General features: G+C 42.2%; 1 protein-coding gene across 2 annotated transcripts in view; it reads right to left on the bottom strand.

Annotated features, from left to right (window-relative positions):
• Positions 1–2,135: 2,135 nt before the first annotated feature.
• LOC120312123 (nuclear receptor coactivator 5-like) overlaps positions 2,136–19,132 on the bottom strand; it is a 19,593-nt gene continuing 2,596 nt past the window's right edge. The window contains exons 2-11 of one of the 2 annotated variants that reach the window (XM_039352427.1): positions 18,675–18,741; positions 15,294–15,326; positions 13,934–14,014; positions 13,634–13,716; positions 12,485–12,611; positions 8,965–9,164; positions 8,106–8,381; positions 6,872–7,090; positions 5,243–5,380; positions 2,136–2,479 (exon numbers count right to left, since the gene is read on the bottom strand). In XM_039352427.1, the coding sequence (XP_039208361.1) occupies positions 2,427–2,479; positions 5,243–5,380; positions 6,872–7,090; positions 8,106–8,381; positions 8,965–9,164; positions 12,485–12,611; positions 13,634–13,716; positions 13,934–14,014; positions 15,294–15,326; positions 18,675–18,741 (1,277 nt within the window). In that variant the 3' untranslated portion in view covers positions 2,136–2,426. The remainder of the gene's footprint in view (positions 2,480–5,242; positions 5,381–6,871; positions 7,091–8,105; positions 8,382–8,964; positions 9,165–12,484; positions 12,612–13,633; positions 13,717–13,933; positions 14,015–15,293; positions 15,327–18,674; positions 18,742–19,132) is intronic. The other variant, XM_039352428.1, reaches the window with a different exon arrangement.

Here is a 19,132-nt window from a genome sequence, read left to right as displayed (position 1 = left end):
TTGTCAATGCCAATGGTGTTCAAGTAGTGCTCCAGTTGTTTTGGGATTGCACCCAAGGAGCCTATTACTATTGGTACTACCTTTGCTTGCTTTTGCCACAGTCTTTCTATTTCTATTTGTAGGTCTTTGTATTTTGTTATCTTCTCCAGTTCTTTCTCCAGGCACTGCCATGTCCACTATCCAGACTTTTTTGTCTTTCTTATCGACAATTGTTAAGTCTGGGGTGTTATGTTGCAGGTGCTTGTCTGTTTGAATTCTGAAGTCCCAGAGCAGTTTTATTTTATCATTTTCTATGACTTTCTCTATTTTATGATCCCACCAGTTTTTGCTTACAGGCAAATGATATTTTTTGCAGATCTTCCAATGCACCATTGTTGATACTTTGTCATGCCGCTGCTTGTAGTCAGTCTGTGCAATCTTCTTGCAACAGCTTACCAGGTGGTCCACTGTTTCTTCAGCTTCTTTGCATAGGCGGCACTTACTGTCTGTTGCTGTCTTCTCAATTTTGACTTTGTATGCATTTGTCCTTAAGGCTTGGTCTTGTGCAGCCAGAATTAGTCCCTCGGTCTCTTTCTTCAATTTTCCTGCTCTTAGCCATTGCCAGGTCTTGTTATTATCTGCTTTCCCAGTTATTTTTTTGTAGTGCTTTGTCTTCCCATGCCTCTATTCTGTTCTTCATTTGGTCTTTCTTGTAGGCCAGTTTGGTCTCTCCAATAGTCAGTAAGCCTTCCTGATATACTAATTTCAGTGCATCTTCATCATTGTTCTTCAGATATTCTTCCAAAGCCATTTTTATTTCAACCATCTGATGTACTTGTAGCACTCCATGCCCACCTATTTGCCTTAGTAGATAAAGTCTGTCAATGTCACTACGTAGATGAAGGGCATGATTCATTGTCATTATTTTTCTGGTCTTCCTATCCATTGCTTTTAGTTCTGCTTGAGTCCAGTCCACTATTTCAACTGTGTACCTAATGACTGGAATTGCCCAGGTGTTGATTGCCTTTATGGTATTTCCTCCATTGAGTTTGGACTTTCAGATTTTCTTCACGCTCTTGATGTATTCACCTCTAATCTTTTTCTTGACTTCAGTGTGCTTGATGTTGTCAGCTTGAAGGATACCCAAGTATTTGTAGTAATCTTCCTCATCCAGACTCTTAATGTTATTTTCGTGGGGCATCTTGATTCCTTCAGTTTTCACTACTTTTCCTTATTTGATAGTAAGTGTGGCACATTTGTCCAAGCCAAACTCCATTACAATATCTTGGCTATATATACGGACAGTGTTGAGCAGCGATTCTATTTCAGATGATGTTTTTCCATACAGCTTCAGATCATCCATGTAAAGGAGATGGGATAGTCTGGTAGATGTTTTTGATGTTTGATAGCCATGTCCTGAGTTATTCAGTATTGTTGACAGAGGAAACAGTGCAATAACAAATAGTAATGGTGATAATGAATCTCCTTGAAATATTCCTCTCTTGATATTAACCTCTCCCAGTCTCTCACCATTGATCTGCAACTGTGTCTTCCATTGTGCCATCAATCTTTGTACAAATTTTCTGATGTTTCTACTGACTCCTGTTATTTCTAGGCACTTGATTATCCAGTCATGTGGCAGAGAGTCAAATGCCTTTTTGTAGTCAATCCATGCCAATTCAGGTTGGTCTTCCTTTTCTTATTATTATTATTATGGATCATCGCACAGCCAGCCACATGTTCAGACTGGATTTGGCATTTTGTCTACCTATCAAGTCCTTACCCAGGATCTGGGATAGGCAGATGTGGTTGTTGTTGTTGTTGTTATTATTATTATTATTATTATTATTATTATTATAGCACAATGGAAAATGTAAAAATGTGTTCCGAGGTGATTTGGACTATTTAAATTGGGGAAGTTGGGAAGTATTCAACAGAATATAGGCTTGATTTGAGAAGCAACTGACATCAAGGAACAAAGCTGGAACATAACATTATGCACATAGCTTGCTTATGTAGGGCTTAATGTGCAATGTTGGTCTTGTGTGTATTGTGGTTTATACTTAACCGTGGCTTATCCAGTTTTGCAACAGATGGAACAGTTAAACAATCACCATTACTTAAGCAACATGTGAAACACAAAGAGATCAAAAGGGGACCTGTGGAAATAAGTCGTTTATTTTGGACAACATTGATTTTAGAGAACAGGTTAACATTGGGAATCTACATTATCCATTGTCTACAAACATCTATGTTGTGTTTAAGTAAAAAAAAAAAAAAACAGCTTGTTCTTAGGAATGTGTACAACAGAAAATAATATGCATTTAACATTGCCAGGAGTGGTAAAACACACACATTTGTCAAACTCGGGTTATCTTAGAAGAGAAATGCTGCCACCTAGGATGACTCCTTATTTAATTCCTTATTAGTTCAGGTGTCCTCTCAAGTCAGAACTTCCGTTTAGGGGCCCAGGGATGCTGGGAGGATCTGGACTGAGCAGCTGTGAAAAGAAGAATAGCGAGACTGAAACTTCTTCTCAAAGTCCTTCAAGCCAGGGCTGGCTGGCTTTAGGACACGATGCTCTTGAGCAGGGGTAGGCAACCTTGGCTCTTTTAGGACTCGTGGACTTCAACTCCCAGAATTCCTGAGCCAGCATGGGGCAACTATGGCCCCTTCATGACTTGTGGACTTCATCTCCCAGAATCCCTGAGCCAGCGTGGCTCAGCTTGGAAACCTCTCCCTTTCCCCTCAGCGTGGCTGGCTCAGGAATTCTGGGAGTTGAAGTCCACAAGTCATAAAAGAGCCAAGATGGCCTACACCTGCCCTAGGCTATATAAATAAACTTAGAATAGCCCTTAGACCAGGGGTAGGCAACCTTGGCTCTTTTATGACTCGTGAACTTCAACTCCCAGAATTCCTGAGCCAGCGTGGCTCAGCTTGGAAACCTCTCCCTTTCCCCTCAGCATGGCTGGCTCAGGAATTCTGGGAGTTGAAGTCCACGAGTCATAAAAGAGCCCAGGTTGCCTACCCCTGCTCTTTGGAGCGTCTTTGAAAGGACAGTCATCAAGAGAGGAAACAAAATACCATTTTGGCTTATTATTGCAGACAGGATAAAATGACTCTTCATTTTCTGCATCTCTATTTTTCCTATAGCTCGGGGGTTCCCAACTAGGGGTGTTCGCACCCCCTGGGGGTGCGAGACGATATTCCAGGGGGTGCGAAAACTTGGGTTTTCAAAATTATAGTATACATGCATAATTTGTTACCATTATTTTGAACTTTTGTAAGGGGTGCAAGAATATATCAGAAGCGTTCTAGGGGTGCAGGTTATAGAAAAGGTTGGGAGCCGCTGCTATAGCTCAAACATTATCCTTATTTATTTATACACCTCCCTTTGTTATTTTTATAGATAACTCAAAGTGGCAAGGAAGCATAATACTCCATCCTCTGCCTATTCCTCTTAGGGAGAACTGTACTGAGAGAGGGCCACTGGCCCAAAGTCACCCAGCCGGCTTTCCTGCCTAAGGCAGGATTAGAACTCACAGTCTCATTTCAACTGGGCAAGATGCAAAGATGGGAAAAGACTATCCACTGACTTAGCTCATCTATTAGCTAAGCCACAAGAGGATGTACCATTTGGATCCAGCCATCAGAGTTTATTTCTTGGCCTGAGGGCGGACCCAGCCATTAAGGCTGACTCAGTCCACCGTGACTGAGTTTGAGCCAGCTAGAGAGTTGAACACAGTCTCACCTGGGAAGCCTGCAGGGGAGGTGAGGAAAGAGAATCAAAACCACCATGAGTTGGGCAGTGATGTATTCAAAAACACTGGCAGGTGAGGGATTTTAGGAGAGGGCTATTTTTTTTTTTTAATTGCTAGGTTACAGCGGTTTCAAAACCGGCTGGCATTCAGAAACCTTCCTAGCCAAGCGATAGACCAGGGTTCTTCAAACCTGGCCTTTTTATGGCTTGTGGACTTCAACTCCCAGAATTCCTCAGACAGGGTGCCTGGCTGAGGAATTTTGGGAGTTGAAATCCACAAGTCATAAAGGGACCAAGTTTGAAGAACCCCGTGATAGACAGTGAAATGTAGGTCCTGCCTGCTGCCCTTGTAACAACACAGCTCCAGACTGCCATGGATGGAGGAAACAGCCACTAAGACAGGGGTCTTCAAAGTTGAAGTCCACGAGTCTTAAAGCTGCCAACTTTGAAGACCGATGCACTAATGCAGCGGTTCTCAACCTGTGGGTCGCGACCCCATTTGGGGTCGAACGACCATTTCACGGGGGTCGCCAAACAACGCAGTCCGCCATTTTTTCCCCTTTCCTTAGCTGTGCTACTCCCTCTTATTCTATTGGCTTTTGAAAGCCAATAGAAAGACTCTATTCAAGAGACTCTATTCTATTGGCGTTCAAAAGCCAATAGAATCTATTGGCTTTTGAAAGCCAATAGAACAGACTCTCTTGAATAGAGTCTAATTCTATTGGCTTTCAAAAGCCAATAGGAATTGTCCAGGCTGTCTCTGCCCTGCTGAGCCCGCCAAAAGTCCCATTCTGCAAACGGTGCTACAAGTTGTCTGCAGCAAAGGCGAGCTGTCTGGAAGTTTCCACCCCTCCCTGCTGAGCAACTACTAAAAATGTAAGTAAAAGAGGGCCAGAGGTGGGAGGCCGGCGGGCGCAGGGAGGGTTGCTGGCGCGCGTGGGGCCCGGCAAGTGCCTTACCTCCCTTGGGCTGGGCCAGCTAGTGGCCCAGCCGGTGGTCGGCCTGCACCCTTGCTGCCGCGTGCCATGGCCGCCCAGGAGCACCTGGGCCTGTCTGCCACCGCACCGAACGTGCGGTGGCCAAGGTAAGGCTAGCAGGGCAGCAGAGGGCGCAGGAAGGGTTGCTGGTGCGCGTGGGGCCCGGTGGGTGACTTACCTCCCTTGGGCTCGGCCAACTGGTGGCCCAGCCGGTGGTCGGTCTGCGCCATCGCTGCCGCTTGCCAGCTACGCCTCGGCCGGCGCAGGGGGCGGCACCACGTATGCACGGCGCTCTCGGGCCGAGGCGGTTGCTGGGCGACGGCCCGCGTGCAGCCGCAGGAGAGGAGGGGGAGCGTGCGCGCCTCCTCCTGCCCCGCCCGCAGGGAAATACAGGTAGTCCTCGACTTACGACCACACGGTTGGGGTCACGGCATTGGGAAGGTTGAGAACCACTGCACTAATGCAACAAAACCATCTTCTTTGAAACTTAGGCATGAAGCATCACCCAGATTTGCCCGGCTCTCACCTGGTGTAGGCAGCAGGCCAGGTCTGCCCCCAAGCAGTGGCCGCTTTGTGGGCTTATGCGGAGGATTGAGGTGCATTGATCGTTTGTTGGTCTTTCTAAGAAGAGGTGGAGGTTTGCCCTTTGGGCCAGCCATCGGTGCTATAAAGGACAAACAGAAAACAGGATTTTATGCATAATGAGATAGAGGTACCTTGGTGCTCATCGTCAATTGGTTCCGGGAGGTACAATGCACACCAAAAACGATAAGTACCAAACCAGTGTTTCCCATAAGGAATAATATAGCGAGTCACAAGGCAGCCGACAGCGACAAGTTCTAGCTTGTGTGTTGAGTACTAAACGAACTATGAGTAGTGGGGCAAAATTTTTAGGTCAGGACTCATTGAATACCAAATGAGATGAATTTCAAAGCAGCTGAGCACCAAGATACCTCTGTGGTTAGCAGTCTCGGCATACCGGATACAGTGCAACGTTATATTCGAAAGGCAAGGTATGTATGATTTCCAAGGGGGAAAAAACTGTCCACCAGTTATAGGACAGTAATCAGGGATCCAGGCAACTGGCTCCTTTGGATCCAGAGACGATAAGCACGCCAGTGAATAAAGAAGTGATAGGTGTATTATTAACTCAAGCAAACTAATTTAAAAGCCTAGCATAAAAAACACAAGATATCAAACAAGATGATACTCAACTTTTCCACCGGCTCCTTAATAACAATAGTAGAGATAGCCCAAGGATGCCCAGTTTCCACAGTACCCACAGCTAGGATCGGTTCAGAAGTGCCCCACCATCAGCAATAATCCCAAGGTTTTTTAGCAAAAGCTGGCCCAGGACATCATGGCCCTGCTTATAGTCAGGAGACTGCAAGACCTGGCCTTGAGTAGTCGGCACACGACTCTGGGATGGGAACCGGAAATCTGAAACTCACAAATCTTATGTCAAGATTTCTTTCTGCCCCTTCTTTCTTTTGTTTGTATCCTGCTTTTTATTATTTTTACAAATAACTCAAGGTGGTGAACATATCCAACACACCTTCCTCCTCCTATTCTCCATACGACAACCCCATAAGATAGGGAGTGACTAGCCCAAAGTCACCCAGCTGGCTTTCATGGCTAAGGCGGGATTAGAACTCAGTCTCCTGCTTTCTATTCCAGGTGTCTTATTCAATAAACTATTCAATAAACAAGAGTGGAAAACAAGCAAGTTAGCTCAGAACGAGCTCTAAACTTCTATACATTTCTTAATATGAAAAGTAGAGTAGTGTAGAGTAGAGTAGCATAGAGTAGGCTAGAGTTGAGTAGAGTAGAAATATAGAATGGTTTTTATTGGCAAAGTGTGATTGGACACACAAGGAATTTGTCTCCAGTGCATACAAACATATTTATCACAACAAACTGATCAATCATACCACACAATCATAAATCATAAGATACAAACAGCAAAGTGATAAAGTGTAAGATAATAGAATGTAATAAGAAAGAAGAGAAGGGCAACAGGCAGCCCTACTTCATGGATAAATATCCTTAGAGATGAGGATATTTATTTGGATAAATCCAAATTTTGTCACTAAACCACTTGAAACACAATAGTCTTCCACACTGCCACCACAATACTATATTTTGAAGGGCCCACCTGGAGTGGGAAGAAGAGGCCCCATCGGTCTTTCGCCCAACAAAGCTGGCTTAGGTGAGGGCATACCGGGCTGGCCTAAACCAGGGGCTCGGCCAGGCGTTGGCAGCAGAGGTGGGGGCTTGCTCAGCGTTGGGGGGAGAGCGCTCCCGCTTGGCCTGGCATTTGGAAACCCGGCGTCTTCACCTGCGGCGGCGAAAGCGTTCGTTTCTGCAACAAAACCTGGATTAGGAGGACCCAAAGTTAGCAAGGAAACAGTCGATTACAAAACGCTCAACGTGCTGCTTGCTGAGAAGGCAGCCTGGCTGCTTATCCTAATATCCTCTCTCCCTCTGCGGGTTCATTTGCACAGGGAAAGACTTAGGAAATTTTAAGGCCGTCGGGGGGGGGAAAGTCATTTTTATAGGAACCACGGAAGGGGTTTGAAGTAGGAAATTGGTACGGTTATTGGCTTTTATAATATCAAGCAGTCCGGGGGGCAGGGAGGGCTACTTTTTCGCGAGGGTTAAAACACTTTTCACTTGCTCTAATTATACCTCGTAACAGGCGTTCGCCAGGTGAACGGTGGCTGGGATCGGACGGCGGCACAGAGCAGTTACTCTTTTATGACAGCAGCTGGATGAAAGCAACGTTTGGGGCCACACACTGGGGCTCGCCGGGAGGGTGCTTCGCGGTCCCCTAAAGTGGGGAGAGGCTCTCCAATCCGAGCCAGGATAGAGCGGGCAATATTTTTGCTCCTGTTATGATTAGGAACCGTATATCCCATGCATTAAGGACACGTGGCGTGTCTCTCCGTGCCCCGTGAGTAGGGATGACAAGTTCCCTACTCGCCTGGAAGGGCTCCATTTGGAAGTGCAAAGGACGGACAACATATTGAGGCACTTGGGATAAGGATGAGCTGGGTACAGAAGCAGACAACCCTGGTGAATCCATCTGAAGCAGCCGCCCCACTCCCCAGAGGAAGAGGCATTACCCACAGATACGTGTTATCAAGCTGCAGCCCTTCGCAAGGAAGTCTCATTTTAACCATGTTGGCGTTCATGCACGAAGTGTGGTTTTTCTTTTTTCTTTTTCCAAGTCTGAGGGAGGACGGGATGTTAACGTTCACACTGGGTGTTTTCTGATTATTATTATTTTAATACCGAAGAGGTTATTCTGAGATTGTGGGTGCGATTTAGAGGGTATTGTTTGAGGAAGAGATGAGAGGGGGTGGGTCGGGGTGGGGGACATGTAATACCTTCAAGCTTATTTCTCCTGGTCTTCAGGTAGTCACTTATTGAGTTCAATTCTTCCGCATATAAATGTTTTCCCTCACTTAACAGAAAGAGGAGGTGTCTAATGCCTAGAGGCACATGGTAACTCTCAAAATTCTCCCGTTCTAGGTAGTCATCCATCAGATCAGCTGCTTTGTGGGAAATCTCTGTGCGCTGCTGTTGTTCATGCTCAGCAAAAATTTTCTGAAATTCTTTAGCTATCAGAGCCAGGGCATCCTCCATGGGCATATTACGGTGTACTACAGAGAAGAGAGATACCTTTGCTTTTTAAAAAGTTACATCCAGACAAAACCAAAACACAAAAGCGCCGTGTTCTTGTGCCATTCCGACTGCGGAGCTAGAAAGCTGCCTTTGGACTCCAAAGGCTAACTTTTCACGGAAGGTTTTAGGTTGAAAATTCAATACAAACACGCCCGTTTCTATGAACTGTAGTGTGTGGGGGGGAATGTGGGGATTCAACTATGAGCTTCCGGGTGTGTTGAATTAATTTCCTTTAGTGGGAATGGTTTCATAAAACCACCCTTGGAAAAAAGAGGGACAGAGTTAAGAAGTGAGTGAAATTGTCATGTTCTTTTTAAACGCAGGAAAAAATTCCCACCAGAACAGCCCCAAGTTTTCGATGAGATAAATTTCGGAGGAAGTACATTTTGCTGGATGTGGTCGTGGGGCACGACTAATGAATTCTTAAATTATTTTACCGCTCTTCGGCACATTCAATCATGTTTCGAAGAGGTTAGTTTTGATGTGTTTTAATATGAGGAGGAATGGATCTAGGGAGAGCATTGTCTAAATGGGACCAGTTCTTAAGGAAACTAAACTTACTTTTGATAATCTGATGAAGCATGATTACGGTGCATGAGCAAAGTGTTACATTAGATGGTTCAACAAGAACGCAAAATGGAGAACCATCGTTTTTAACTTCCTGGAGGGCGCGTGTAAGACCTGATTCAGAAGTAAGGTATATCATTTCCACCACAAGGCCATGATCCTGCAACCGATGGCCTATGGTTGTTGAATATTCCCTTGAAGGAAAAACAAAACAAAACAAAACAAAAAACAAAGAAGCAGGTTATTTTACAAGTAATTCAGAAAAATATATTATTAGTGCCAATGTCCTAGTAAGGGTCATTTTTGTGTGCGGCAAGAAAACTCGAAAATATTCAGTGAGATAGATTAAGGGTGTGCTTTTCTGAAACAGAGGGGGTCTTGTTTTATTAAAGGTAGGTTTAAGCAGTCATAAAACTTCCAGGTATACAGAGAAGAACCTCAGTGTGAGCCAGACATTTCCCAATTGCTTACAGAAAAGGTGAGATTAAATTTGTAGGGAAAAAAAGGAGAGTCGAGGCAGTATCCTAAGTTTTATGGTTTTAGGCTTAGTGAAGTTCATCAATAGTGAAGTTCATCAATAGGGTTTTCTCAAGGTAGGAGCTGATCAATGGCCATGCTGATTGAGAATTCTGGAGATCTGGAGCGTGACAGGTGGGAAAACCAGGCTTCTATATTTACATTTACCTATTGTGGGTACAGAATTTAATTTAAATTGGGATTAAACTTTCTTGGTGGGAAACACAAGATTTCCCCACAATATCAAACTGACTGGTGAAGCCCTTGTTTATATGAACTTCCACGTACGTTAAGCTTGCTTGATTAGATCAGATTGGGGCTACCTGGACTTAAGTCTCGCAAACACTTTGCAGTGATTGAATTGCCTTAAGGACAGAGCATGTCTTAGTGGCTTCCATTTCAACAATAATTGCAAGGGAATCTCAGGTGTGTATCCATGAGAAACTGTTTAGTATTTGTGAATATTTGGTTAACGTACATAAACAAGATTTTTGCATGTAAAGTGATCTCTAGAAGTATGCATGTAGAAATTATTTAATAATAGCAATTAGGACTCTCAAAGAACAGCCCAAAAGAACTCTGCTTTCTTTTTTCAGATTTGAAATAGATTAGTTTAAAAGTAAACAAATATGAAGCAGCAAATATTACACTACAAAGCAATTTTTAAAAATGAGCATCTTATTCGGGTTTTATAGATATTTTTCACGTACTAGCACTTTTACGGAATTTGCTTAATTCAATCAGGCTTTTGTTATGGGTCATTCCGTGCTCTTTCTGGACAGAAACTCACTTTTTTGAGGCTGCAATGTTACTTTATGGAAAATTCCATCGGCACGGATGCCCAAATTTATCTAATTAGATGTAATTTATCTAATCGGATGAAATGGAAGGCAACAATTTCAAGTAATTGGCACTTTTACCCATGCTTTATAGCAATTTTGTATGCCATGTTTTAGCAGGCCCTTTCCTGAAGAATAAATCATTAACAAAATTTACAAAATAATATTTTGCCAAACCCAAAGATTTATTCTAAAGATTTACTCTAGATTATACGAATATTTTAAATAGTTGCATTAACATCTCATCTGAGGATATGAACATGGGAGACTAACTATGGACAAATATTTAATGGAGATGTTTATAGAGCAGAAAGCAAGGTTTGGGGCTTAGACTGCATGAAAAAGTTTAGCATGAGATGAACAATCACCACCTCCAGTTTATCTTGCATGCTTGCTATGAAAAGAGCAAACAGATGAAAGGCAGAATTTTTTTTTTAGCACTTTGGATGGGAAATTGGAAAAGATAACGGAAATATTTTACCCAAAACAATTCAGGCTTCAGGTGTCATTTTGGCAATCTAGTATCAAGGAAAAAAATGGAAGCAGCCCCGTAGATCGTTCTTATAGCATTGCTAAACAATTGATGAGAGCGATTCATCAACATTGCAGTGACAATTAATTTAGCAAAGACGTACAACAGTGACACTCAAATTGAGACTGCCGCTATTTTTGCTGCTGATAATGTGCTTGATGTTGTGTGGAGAACTGGAGAACAGCCTTTAGGGAATGACTGAGAATGCAAATTAAAAAATCCTGGTTAAGGTTAATACTACAAGAATTAGACGGAAATGACAAAAGGAGGACAACAGCCGAATCAAAGCAAGCGAAACTCTCAAAAGTTCAAGATTAAGCAAAGGTGGAGACAGCATGTTTGCCTTAAATTGATGTGTGTTTTTATATTAGAAAGTTTTCAAGGGGAAAAAAAAAATCCTCAGAGACGCTAAGCATTTTTCTGTGAAAATCTGCAAATACGGGGGGGGGGCTTTTTTCCAGGAACTGCGTTAAGAGAAATAATTGTTATTTTAAGTAGCAGGACTAAATGTTCAATACCGAACGCTGAATTTATGACCCTCGGTGAATTTCATGGCATTCAAAACCAACTGAAAGGAATGGAGAGGGGATGATGTGGCTACTCATTATAAACTTCCGTCGGGTCAAGATCAAAATTACGCTTTTTCAGTTGGCTTCGTTTAATGACAGAGCTTAACACAAAGTTTCACCTTAAAGAATGCTCAATACAATTACCCACAAGACTTATGTTGATATTCAACTTATATTTGGGCAAAGAAGAACAAGGAGTCATGTTAAAATGGTTCTTTAAAAAACACCGCACGATAATCCATACATATGAGCGTTTTTTAGAATATTTCATAGGCAAAAAAGAGAGGCAGATCTTAGTTTAAATGGACGTGGATAGGCATGAAAAATCACAGGTGACTGTACAATCTGAAGATACTATGCTAAATACTTTCCACACCCCTTTTAGAGAGATCTCCCTATTAAGTAAAACAAACACGTAAGAATCAGTACTAAACTTACGATCATCTTACAAGAGCTATAACTACACTAATTAAGTCCTACCAAACCCAATAGGACTGACGCCCAAGTTACAAGGGACAGAAGGAAATCAAAATATTTTAACATTTTAAGTTTCCCACTCACGAGAAACAGGTGCCAAAAATGTAATATAGGGGGTCTATAGCGGGTGGGAATAATGGGCTGAGCCTATTTTACTATTTTTATTCAACTCTCTGGGCAACTATGACCTGTGGACTTTAATGCTCAGGGATTCTGGGAGTTGAAGTCCACAGGTCATAAAGGTGCCATAATTGCCCACCCCTGCTCTAGCGACTTATTCTGGGGCAGTTCTAAGAAGAGGAGTTTACAAGAAAAATGTGGTGGGGTGGAGGTATTTTCTTTTCTCCATGCAAATGATGTTGCAAAATTTAGAAGTATATTTCTGTTGCTCGGTCATGCAGAACAGCTATGTACCACCCCCGTTGCTTTTGGTTGCTTCAGAAACAAAATAGGACAATTAAGATCTCTAAAAAAGAGTTAACCACATTGCTAAAAGTGAAATTAAACGGGGAACGGTTCGGTCAAAGTGCAGGGAGGCGTCGGTTACCGCGCCTTGAAAAACAAAGACGAAAAAGACCTACGCTTGATCCTTGCTGATGGAAACGATGACACAGTCCGAAGGTCTTTCTCTCTTATATTCTTTGTCTATCTGCTGGTAGAACTCCATGTACAACTTATCGCGATGAACATCCTTGGTGTGGCTGTCATCTAAAGATATAAGCAGGTAATCAGATTGAGATAGATAGATAGATAGATAGATAGAGAGAGAGAGAGAGAGAGAGAGAGAGAGAGAGAGAGAGAGAGACGGACGGACAGACAGACAGATCAAAGAGCAACGAAGCTCTTGAAAAATTCAGTATCTGAGAAGAATTCAGGACTGGTGAACAGTAGCAAGTAGTAGTAAAAGCTGGTTCCCACAGTGATAAAAATGGTTCTGTAAACAGCCAGCTTTAAGTTTCTTTGTTCTCAATGAGAAGACTATATGTAGCTCAGGGTTGAACTGTGGAGTCCTCGGTGCTGTCTGAGCTTGGTTGTCTTTCGCTTTTGCAGACAGACGTTTCGTTACCTGACCAGGTAACATCATCAGTGCTGGGTGAGTGTCAGGTTTAACACCAGACAATCTGTCAAGTAATAAATACCCTAATCAAGGAGCTACTAAGGCAGGGGTGTCAAACTGCCGGATAGCGAAACTGCGCCCACCCCTTGCCAGCAATGGCAAAAAAAAAAATTGTGATACGTCTCATGGCATGTCATGTGGCGTTGCGAGTTTGACACCCCCGTACTAAGGTGACAAACAATTATGCAGACCAACGATCAAGCAGAGAACAATATCCTAATCAAGGAGCTGCCAAGAAAACTAAACTTCCACCAGCACTGGAGAGCAACCACTGTATATAAACTCACCAGCACTGGTGATGTTACCGAGTCGGTTACCGAAACATCCATAAGCAAACACGGAGCATCAAGGACTCCACAGAAAAGGCTAATCTTCCTCTTGGAAGGCTATGTGTCTGGGATAAATGGGTACTACGCAGAAAATATCCAGTTGCTGAAATTCTTGCCGCTCTACCCCATTTCTTTCAATAAATCTTAGTAGAGAAAGGCCTGCTTGGAAAGAAATACTTCTGATATTTCTTCAGCTGCCAGAGAGAACCCAGCTGGATTGAAATGCAAAGCATTTGGAGGAGCAAGCACATTCTTTCTGCCGTTTATTCCTAGCAACTGCTTACCTTGTTGACAGGACTGGTATCTCTCAAAAGTATCTTCGTTGTCCGCTGATGGATGATACTGCTGCCCAAAAAGTTCTTCAAAGCTTTAAGCCAAAAACACACAAGAACTAGTTTATCTCCCTCTTAAACAAAAGAACACAAACAAAAGACCACAACCACAACAGGCGATTTATATCAGAGAAGGCAGAGGACTGCATTGTTTCAGCAGTACAGAATAAATGTCTTATCATTCAGTTCCCTCTGTTATTCTCTGCCTTGAACAACTGAAGTGAGTGTGGAAGGGAAAAAGATCCTTCTCACCTGTTCCCATCCTCAAAGTCATTCGAATAACCGTCCGGAGGAGAGTAAGAACTCTGCTGAATGGTTTTATAAGGATTTATGCTACAAAGAGCAAAGATATGGGTGTTAAAGACTCACCAAAGAATTTGAACATAATAAAACGTTTAGACCAGGGGTAGTCAACTTTGGCTCTTTTATGACTCGTGGACTTCAACTCCCAGAATTCCTGAGCCAGCTAAGAGCCAAGGTTGACTACCCCTGGTTTAGACTATATAACGGCAAGACGACCGTTTGGGGGAATTTGGAATCCAATTTTAGGCTTTGCAAAATAAGATCTGAAACATCTGTTGTCTGGTGCAATACTGGCGGGAGACATCGGGAATAGCTATTATTATTATTATTTTTTTTGTCAATTCAGCATTAACAAAGATCCCAGCAAAGAAAGAGAGAGATCCTGGGTTTTTTTTCCCCCTCCCTATTCCAATATCAGCAAATTCCTAGAGAGTTGGGATGACATGAGAGCATCTACCATCATTGCATGAAAGATCTCTTTGTCATTGCAGGCCATGCTAATAGAAGAAATATGACAAATAGGGACAAGGACATGGCATGAGGTGGTGTATATTATTATTATTATTATTATTAATAATAATACTAATAATAATAGTAAACTTGGAAGGGACCTTGGAGGTCATCAAGTCCAACCCCTTGCTCAGGCAGGTAACCCTATACCATTTCAGACAAATGGCTGTCCAGTCTCTTCTTAAAAACCTCCAGTGTTGGAGTATTCACCACTTCTGGAGGCAGGCAGTTCCACTGCCTAATTGTTCTAACTGTCAGGAAGTTTCTCCTTAGTTCTAGGTTGCTTCTTTCCTTGATCTGTTTCCATCCGTTGCTTCTTGTCCTGCCTTCAGGCACTTTGGAAAATAGCTCGACTCCCTCTTCTTTGGGGCAGCCCCTGAGATATTGGAACACTGCTATCCTGTCCCCCCTCGTCCTCCTCTTCATTAAACTGGACCCCCCCCCCAATTCCAGCAACTGTTCCTTATATGTTTTAGCCCCCAGTCCCCGAATCATCTTTGTTGCTCTTCTCTGTACTCTTTCTAGAGTCTCAATATCTTTTTTACATCGTGATGATCAAAACTGGATGCAGTATTTCAAGTGTGGCCTTACCAAGGCATTGTATTACAAACAAAACATCGCCCCCTCTCCTTGCATCCATCCATCCTTGTAGCCATCCACCAATCCATCCATGCACCAACCCATTTATCCATCCTTGCATCAATCCATCCATCCATCCACTTCGTTAAGAACCCTATCACGCTGTTATGGACAGATTCGACTTTCAATCAAGAGCAGAAATGGTAACGTAATTACTTACTCCAGAAGTCGAGGAATCCACCCCGGTCTCTGCCTGGAGCCAAAAAGAAAAGCCAATTAATTTATGCTAAAGTTAACAGTAATCAGCGCCATGATTAAAAGTACTGATTGTCTCTGAAGGTGGACTGTATCTTAAAAAGGTTTAAGACAGACTGAATCTGGGCATTCTACCCCATGGTTCTCTGGCTGCCAGCTGATGCACCAGCTGCCATTCTGAGTGGTCTTTATGGGCAGACCCATGTAGAACACAGTGCAATGTCTCAAGTGGGAGGTGACTAAGGCATGAGTGACCATGGACAGGGTCTCCTGTTCAAGAAACGGCTGTACCTACTCAAGGACCAATCTAGTGCTCTTTTGTTGGAGGGCAGATGCTGGTGTGATGTTTTTGGTTTGTTGACATTGCTATTTATTCTCTTTTTCCTTGTCCGAGGCTGGTTTTAACTGTTCTTTGTTTTGGTTACACTGGTTTTTTTTTTGTTTTGATCCAAAGCCATTTGGAGTTTTGTGGCATCAGACCAAACAAAAATGACATGCTAGACTTGCAAAGGGTTAGGAAAGAACTTTTCTAATCCTGTTACTGTATTAAAAGAAGAAGAAGAAGAAGAAAATAAGCTGGAATGCTGTTGAAAATTGCCGGGTGATTTAATTCCTTTAAAGCAAATGCTGAGCAGTCTTTTTAAAAGCTCAGAATCGTACAACAAATAAAGATTTGTTCTGCCAAACTTTCTCTCCTTACAGATCAGCTGAACAATCTAATTATTCTAAACATTTTGCTTAAGCTGCTAGCTTTGGACCCACCGAGATATGGAGAAACCAATTAAAACAAAACACACACACAACCCCCCCCCCTCAAACTGGCTGGCAGATGTACAGTCTGGAAAGATTTGTCAAGGAGCAAAGGCAGCATAAGGACAACAGCTGCCTGTTCTTGCCTCATTTACTGTTAACTATTTCTTAGGCGAAGATAAAACTGAATTCGGTTACACTGATAAACTATGAATATGAGATGCAGCACATTAAACCCTTGAGCAAGATCTGAAGTATGTCATGCCAACAAAGATACAAGCACGAAACCCAAGATGGGGTTTATTACAGCCAGACACTGTTGTGGCGCTAAGTACAGTAAACAGTTTCAATTCTTTAGCCTAAAAAAATTCATTTCTATTATACTGTACAGGTAGTCCTCAACTTATGACCACAATGGAGCCCAAAATTTATGTTGCTAAGTGAGACATTTGTGTTGCCCCATTTTACGACTTTTCTTGCCACATTCGTTAAGTGGATCACTGCCGTTGTTAAATTAGCAACACTGTTGTTAAGTGAATCTGGCTTCCCCATTGACTTGGCTTTCAGACGATCACAAAAGGGGATTACGTGATCCAGGGACACTGTAACCTCATAAATACAAGTCAGTTGCCAAGTGTCTGAATTTTGATCACATGACCACGGGGATGCTGCAACGGTCATAACTGTGAAAAACGGTCATTAGTCTCTTTTTTCAGTGCCGTTGTAACTTCAGTCACTAGATGAACTATTTAAGTCGAGGACTTGTAACTGGTGTAGACCAGACCTTATAGATGAACTAGTAGCACACTCAAATCAGAAGGTAAGATGGAAATATTTCCATCTGTAATGAGCAGCTTATCCAAGGAATATTCCATATATACCAACACCATTTGCCAAAAATCAAAAACAGAGATATATAGATTGCTATAGGTAGTCCTAGCACCTACATTTCTATATAACATTCATATCACATTATGATATGAAAATATCAACATATAGACAGTAACCATAGACTCCAGGTAATTTCTGGGAAGCTGGGTATCTTGGCATGCAAATGTTTCAGGGTCAATAGCTGCCATTTTCAGAAATTCTGGGGAAAAGACAGATTTGAAAATGAAGGCAGTTGCTGCCCATCAATGTAAACAACAATCTGACTTAATGAGGCAGCCGGATTAATTGCCTGGGTGGCCATATTGCTTTGAATTTGCCATTTGCATCTCTCTGCCAAACATTTTGATTGGGTTATTTATTGCATTTGTATCTCACCTATGAAAGCTCAAGGCAACCAACCTATAACAAATCTCCTCTAGCACACAATTGAGAACTGAGAGTCACTGATTTAAAATCAGCCAGTCAGTTCTGTTCCTTCTGCAAAGTTTCGTGTTAAAGTTTTGTTGTTGGTAAGGAACAGAGCCAGATACTGCAGTGGTTCTCAACCTTTCTAATGCCGTGACCCCATAATACAGTTCCCCGTGTTGTGGTGACCCCCCAGGGGTGTGGCCAAGTGGGTGTGGCCACCAATAAACAGGCGTAGGACAGCTAGGGAAAAGGGAAAAAATGGCGGACAGCGTGGTTTGGCGACCCCCGTGAAATGGTCGTTCGACCCCAAGTGGGGTCCCGACCCACAGGTTGAGAACCACTGAGATATTGGAAGCATAAATACTTTGGCCACCAAATGAGAAGATTCATTGGAAAAGCCCTTGATGTTAGGAAAGATTGAAGGCACAAGCAGAGGATGAAATGGCCAGGTAGTGTAATTGAGGCAATAAACATGAATTTGGGCAAACTCCAGGAGACACTGGAGTTGGGGGGGGGCAGTGGGGGAGGGGAGAGGTGCTGGAGTGTTATAATCCATAGGGTAATGAAGAGTTGGACACAACTTAGTGACTGAACCACAGCATCACAATTGTTCAATAACTCTTGATTCCACCTGAAATGGAATCCGGATTGAAAAACACGTATAAGCCAGGTGTTGGAACTAAATTAGACACACCAGCTTGCATGGGAACAGCAGGCCCAGAATAATTTGTTAAGCTCGGTAGCCATACAAATTGCATGAATAAATAAATAAGCAAGCAACCAAACAAGCAAACTGTGATGATAGGTTTAGAGGGGAGGCACAATTTCTTGTTTTATGTATTTATTCACATGAACAGAAAAACAAAGAACAGGCAACACAGAAGCACACGGATAGTTTATGTTAGGCAGGATTAGCTGTGAATTTGGGCCTGCCATCAGCAGGAAATGTAGCCACTAACCGTAGTAAAGAAGGAAACCAGGATTCAATGAAAATTTAAAGGGCTAAATTTCACATAGAATTCTCAATGATTTAGCCAGATTTATATCTTATATGATTAAATGCAAAGATCAATGTTCAGTATTTCGTTTGTATCCATCAAGTATAGGATGCAATTTTTTAAAAAAGTTAAACTTTTGAACTGAGTGTAAAAAAATATAAAACGCATTAACATTTTTACACTACAAAAATGGGAGTCTGAGATTAATATATATATATATATATCTTTTTTAATGCAAACACGCAGTGGGATGTTTTTAAAACTAGAGGAAAAAGAACATAGATCATTGTGTTTTTTACCTTTTTTCAGGATCAGGTGTTTGTGCTTCATCTATGCTTACTTTGGCCCATGAAGACATTTTAGTTTCTAAATTCAAAAAGAAAATCTAATTAAAAAATAATTTCAAAATATTTCCAGAAGAAAATTTATATCTGAAAACCTTCAGAGTGATAAGTCACTTAAGAAGTTTTTTTTCCCAAAGTACTACTGTGTTATAAAAAAATTGAAAGTCAAAAAGTGGAAACATTTGAGTCCCTTAAAAATGTTGCTTTCCTTCATAAAATTAACACGTTCTCTGGATACAAATACTAAAACTCTTTCCCTTCCCTTAATTGCCCTTACAGTGTTATGGCAGAATGCCAAGAAGCAACAGAGTATGGGGTTAAATGGACTTGTCCATAATTAACATTTTTTACAAGAAAAGATTTCCCACAGAAGAGATAAAAAAATCTGGTGCCTTCTACATTTTTTAAACTAC

The sequence above is a fragment of the Crotalus tigris genome, unplaced genomic scaffold (genome assembly GCF_016545835.1).
Source record: "Crotalus tigris isolate CLP2741 ecotype Arizona unplaced genomic scaffold, ASM1654583v1 scf7180000018432.44079421565:4894166, whole genome shotgun sequence".
Lineage (NCBI taxonomy): Eukaryota > Metazoa > Chordata > Lepidosauria > Squamata > Viperidae > Crotalus > Crotalus tigris.
The sequence above is the reverse complement of the archived record's forward strand: the minus strand, read 5'-3'. Positions and strand labels throughout refer to the sequence as shown.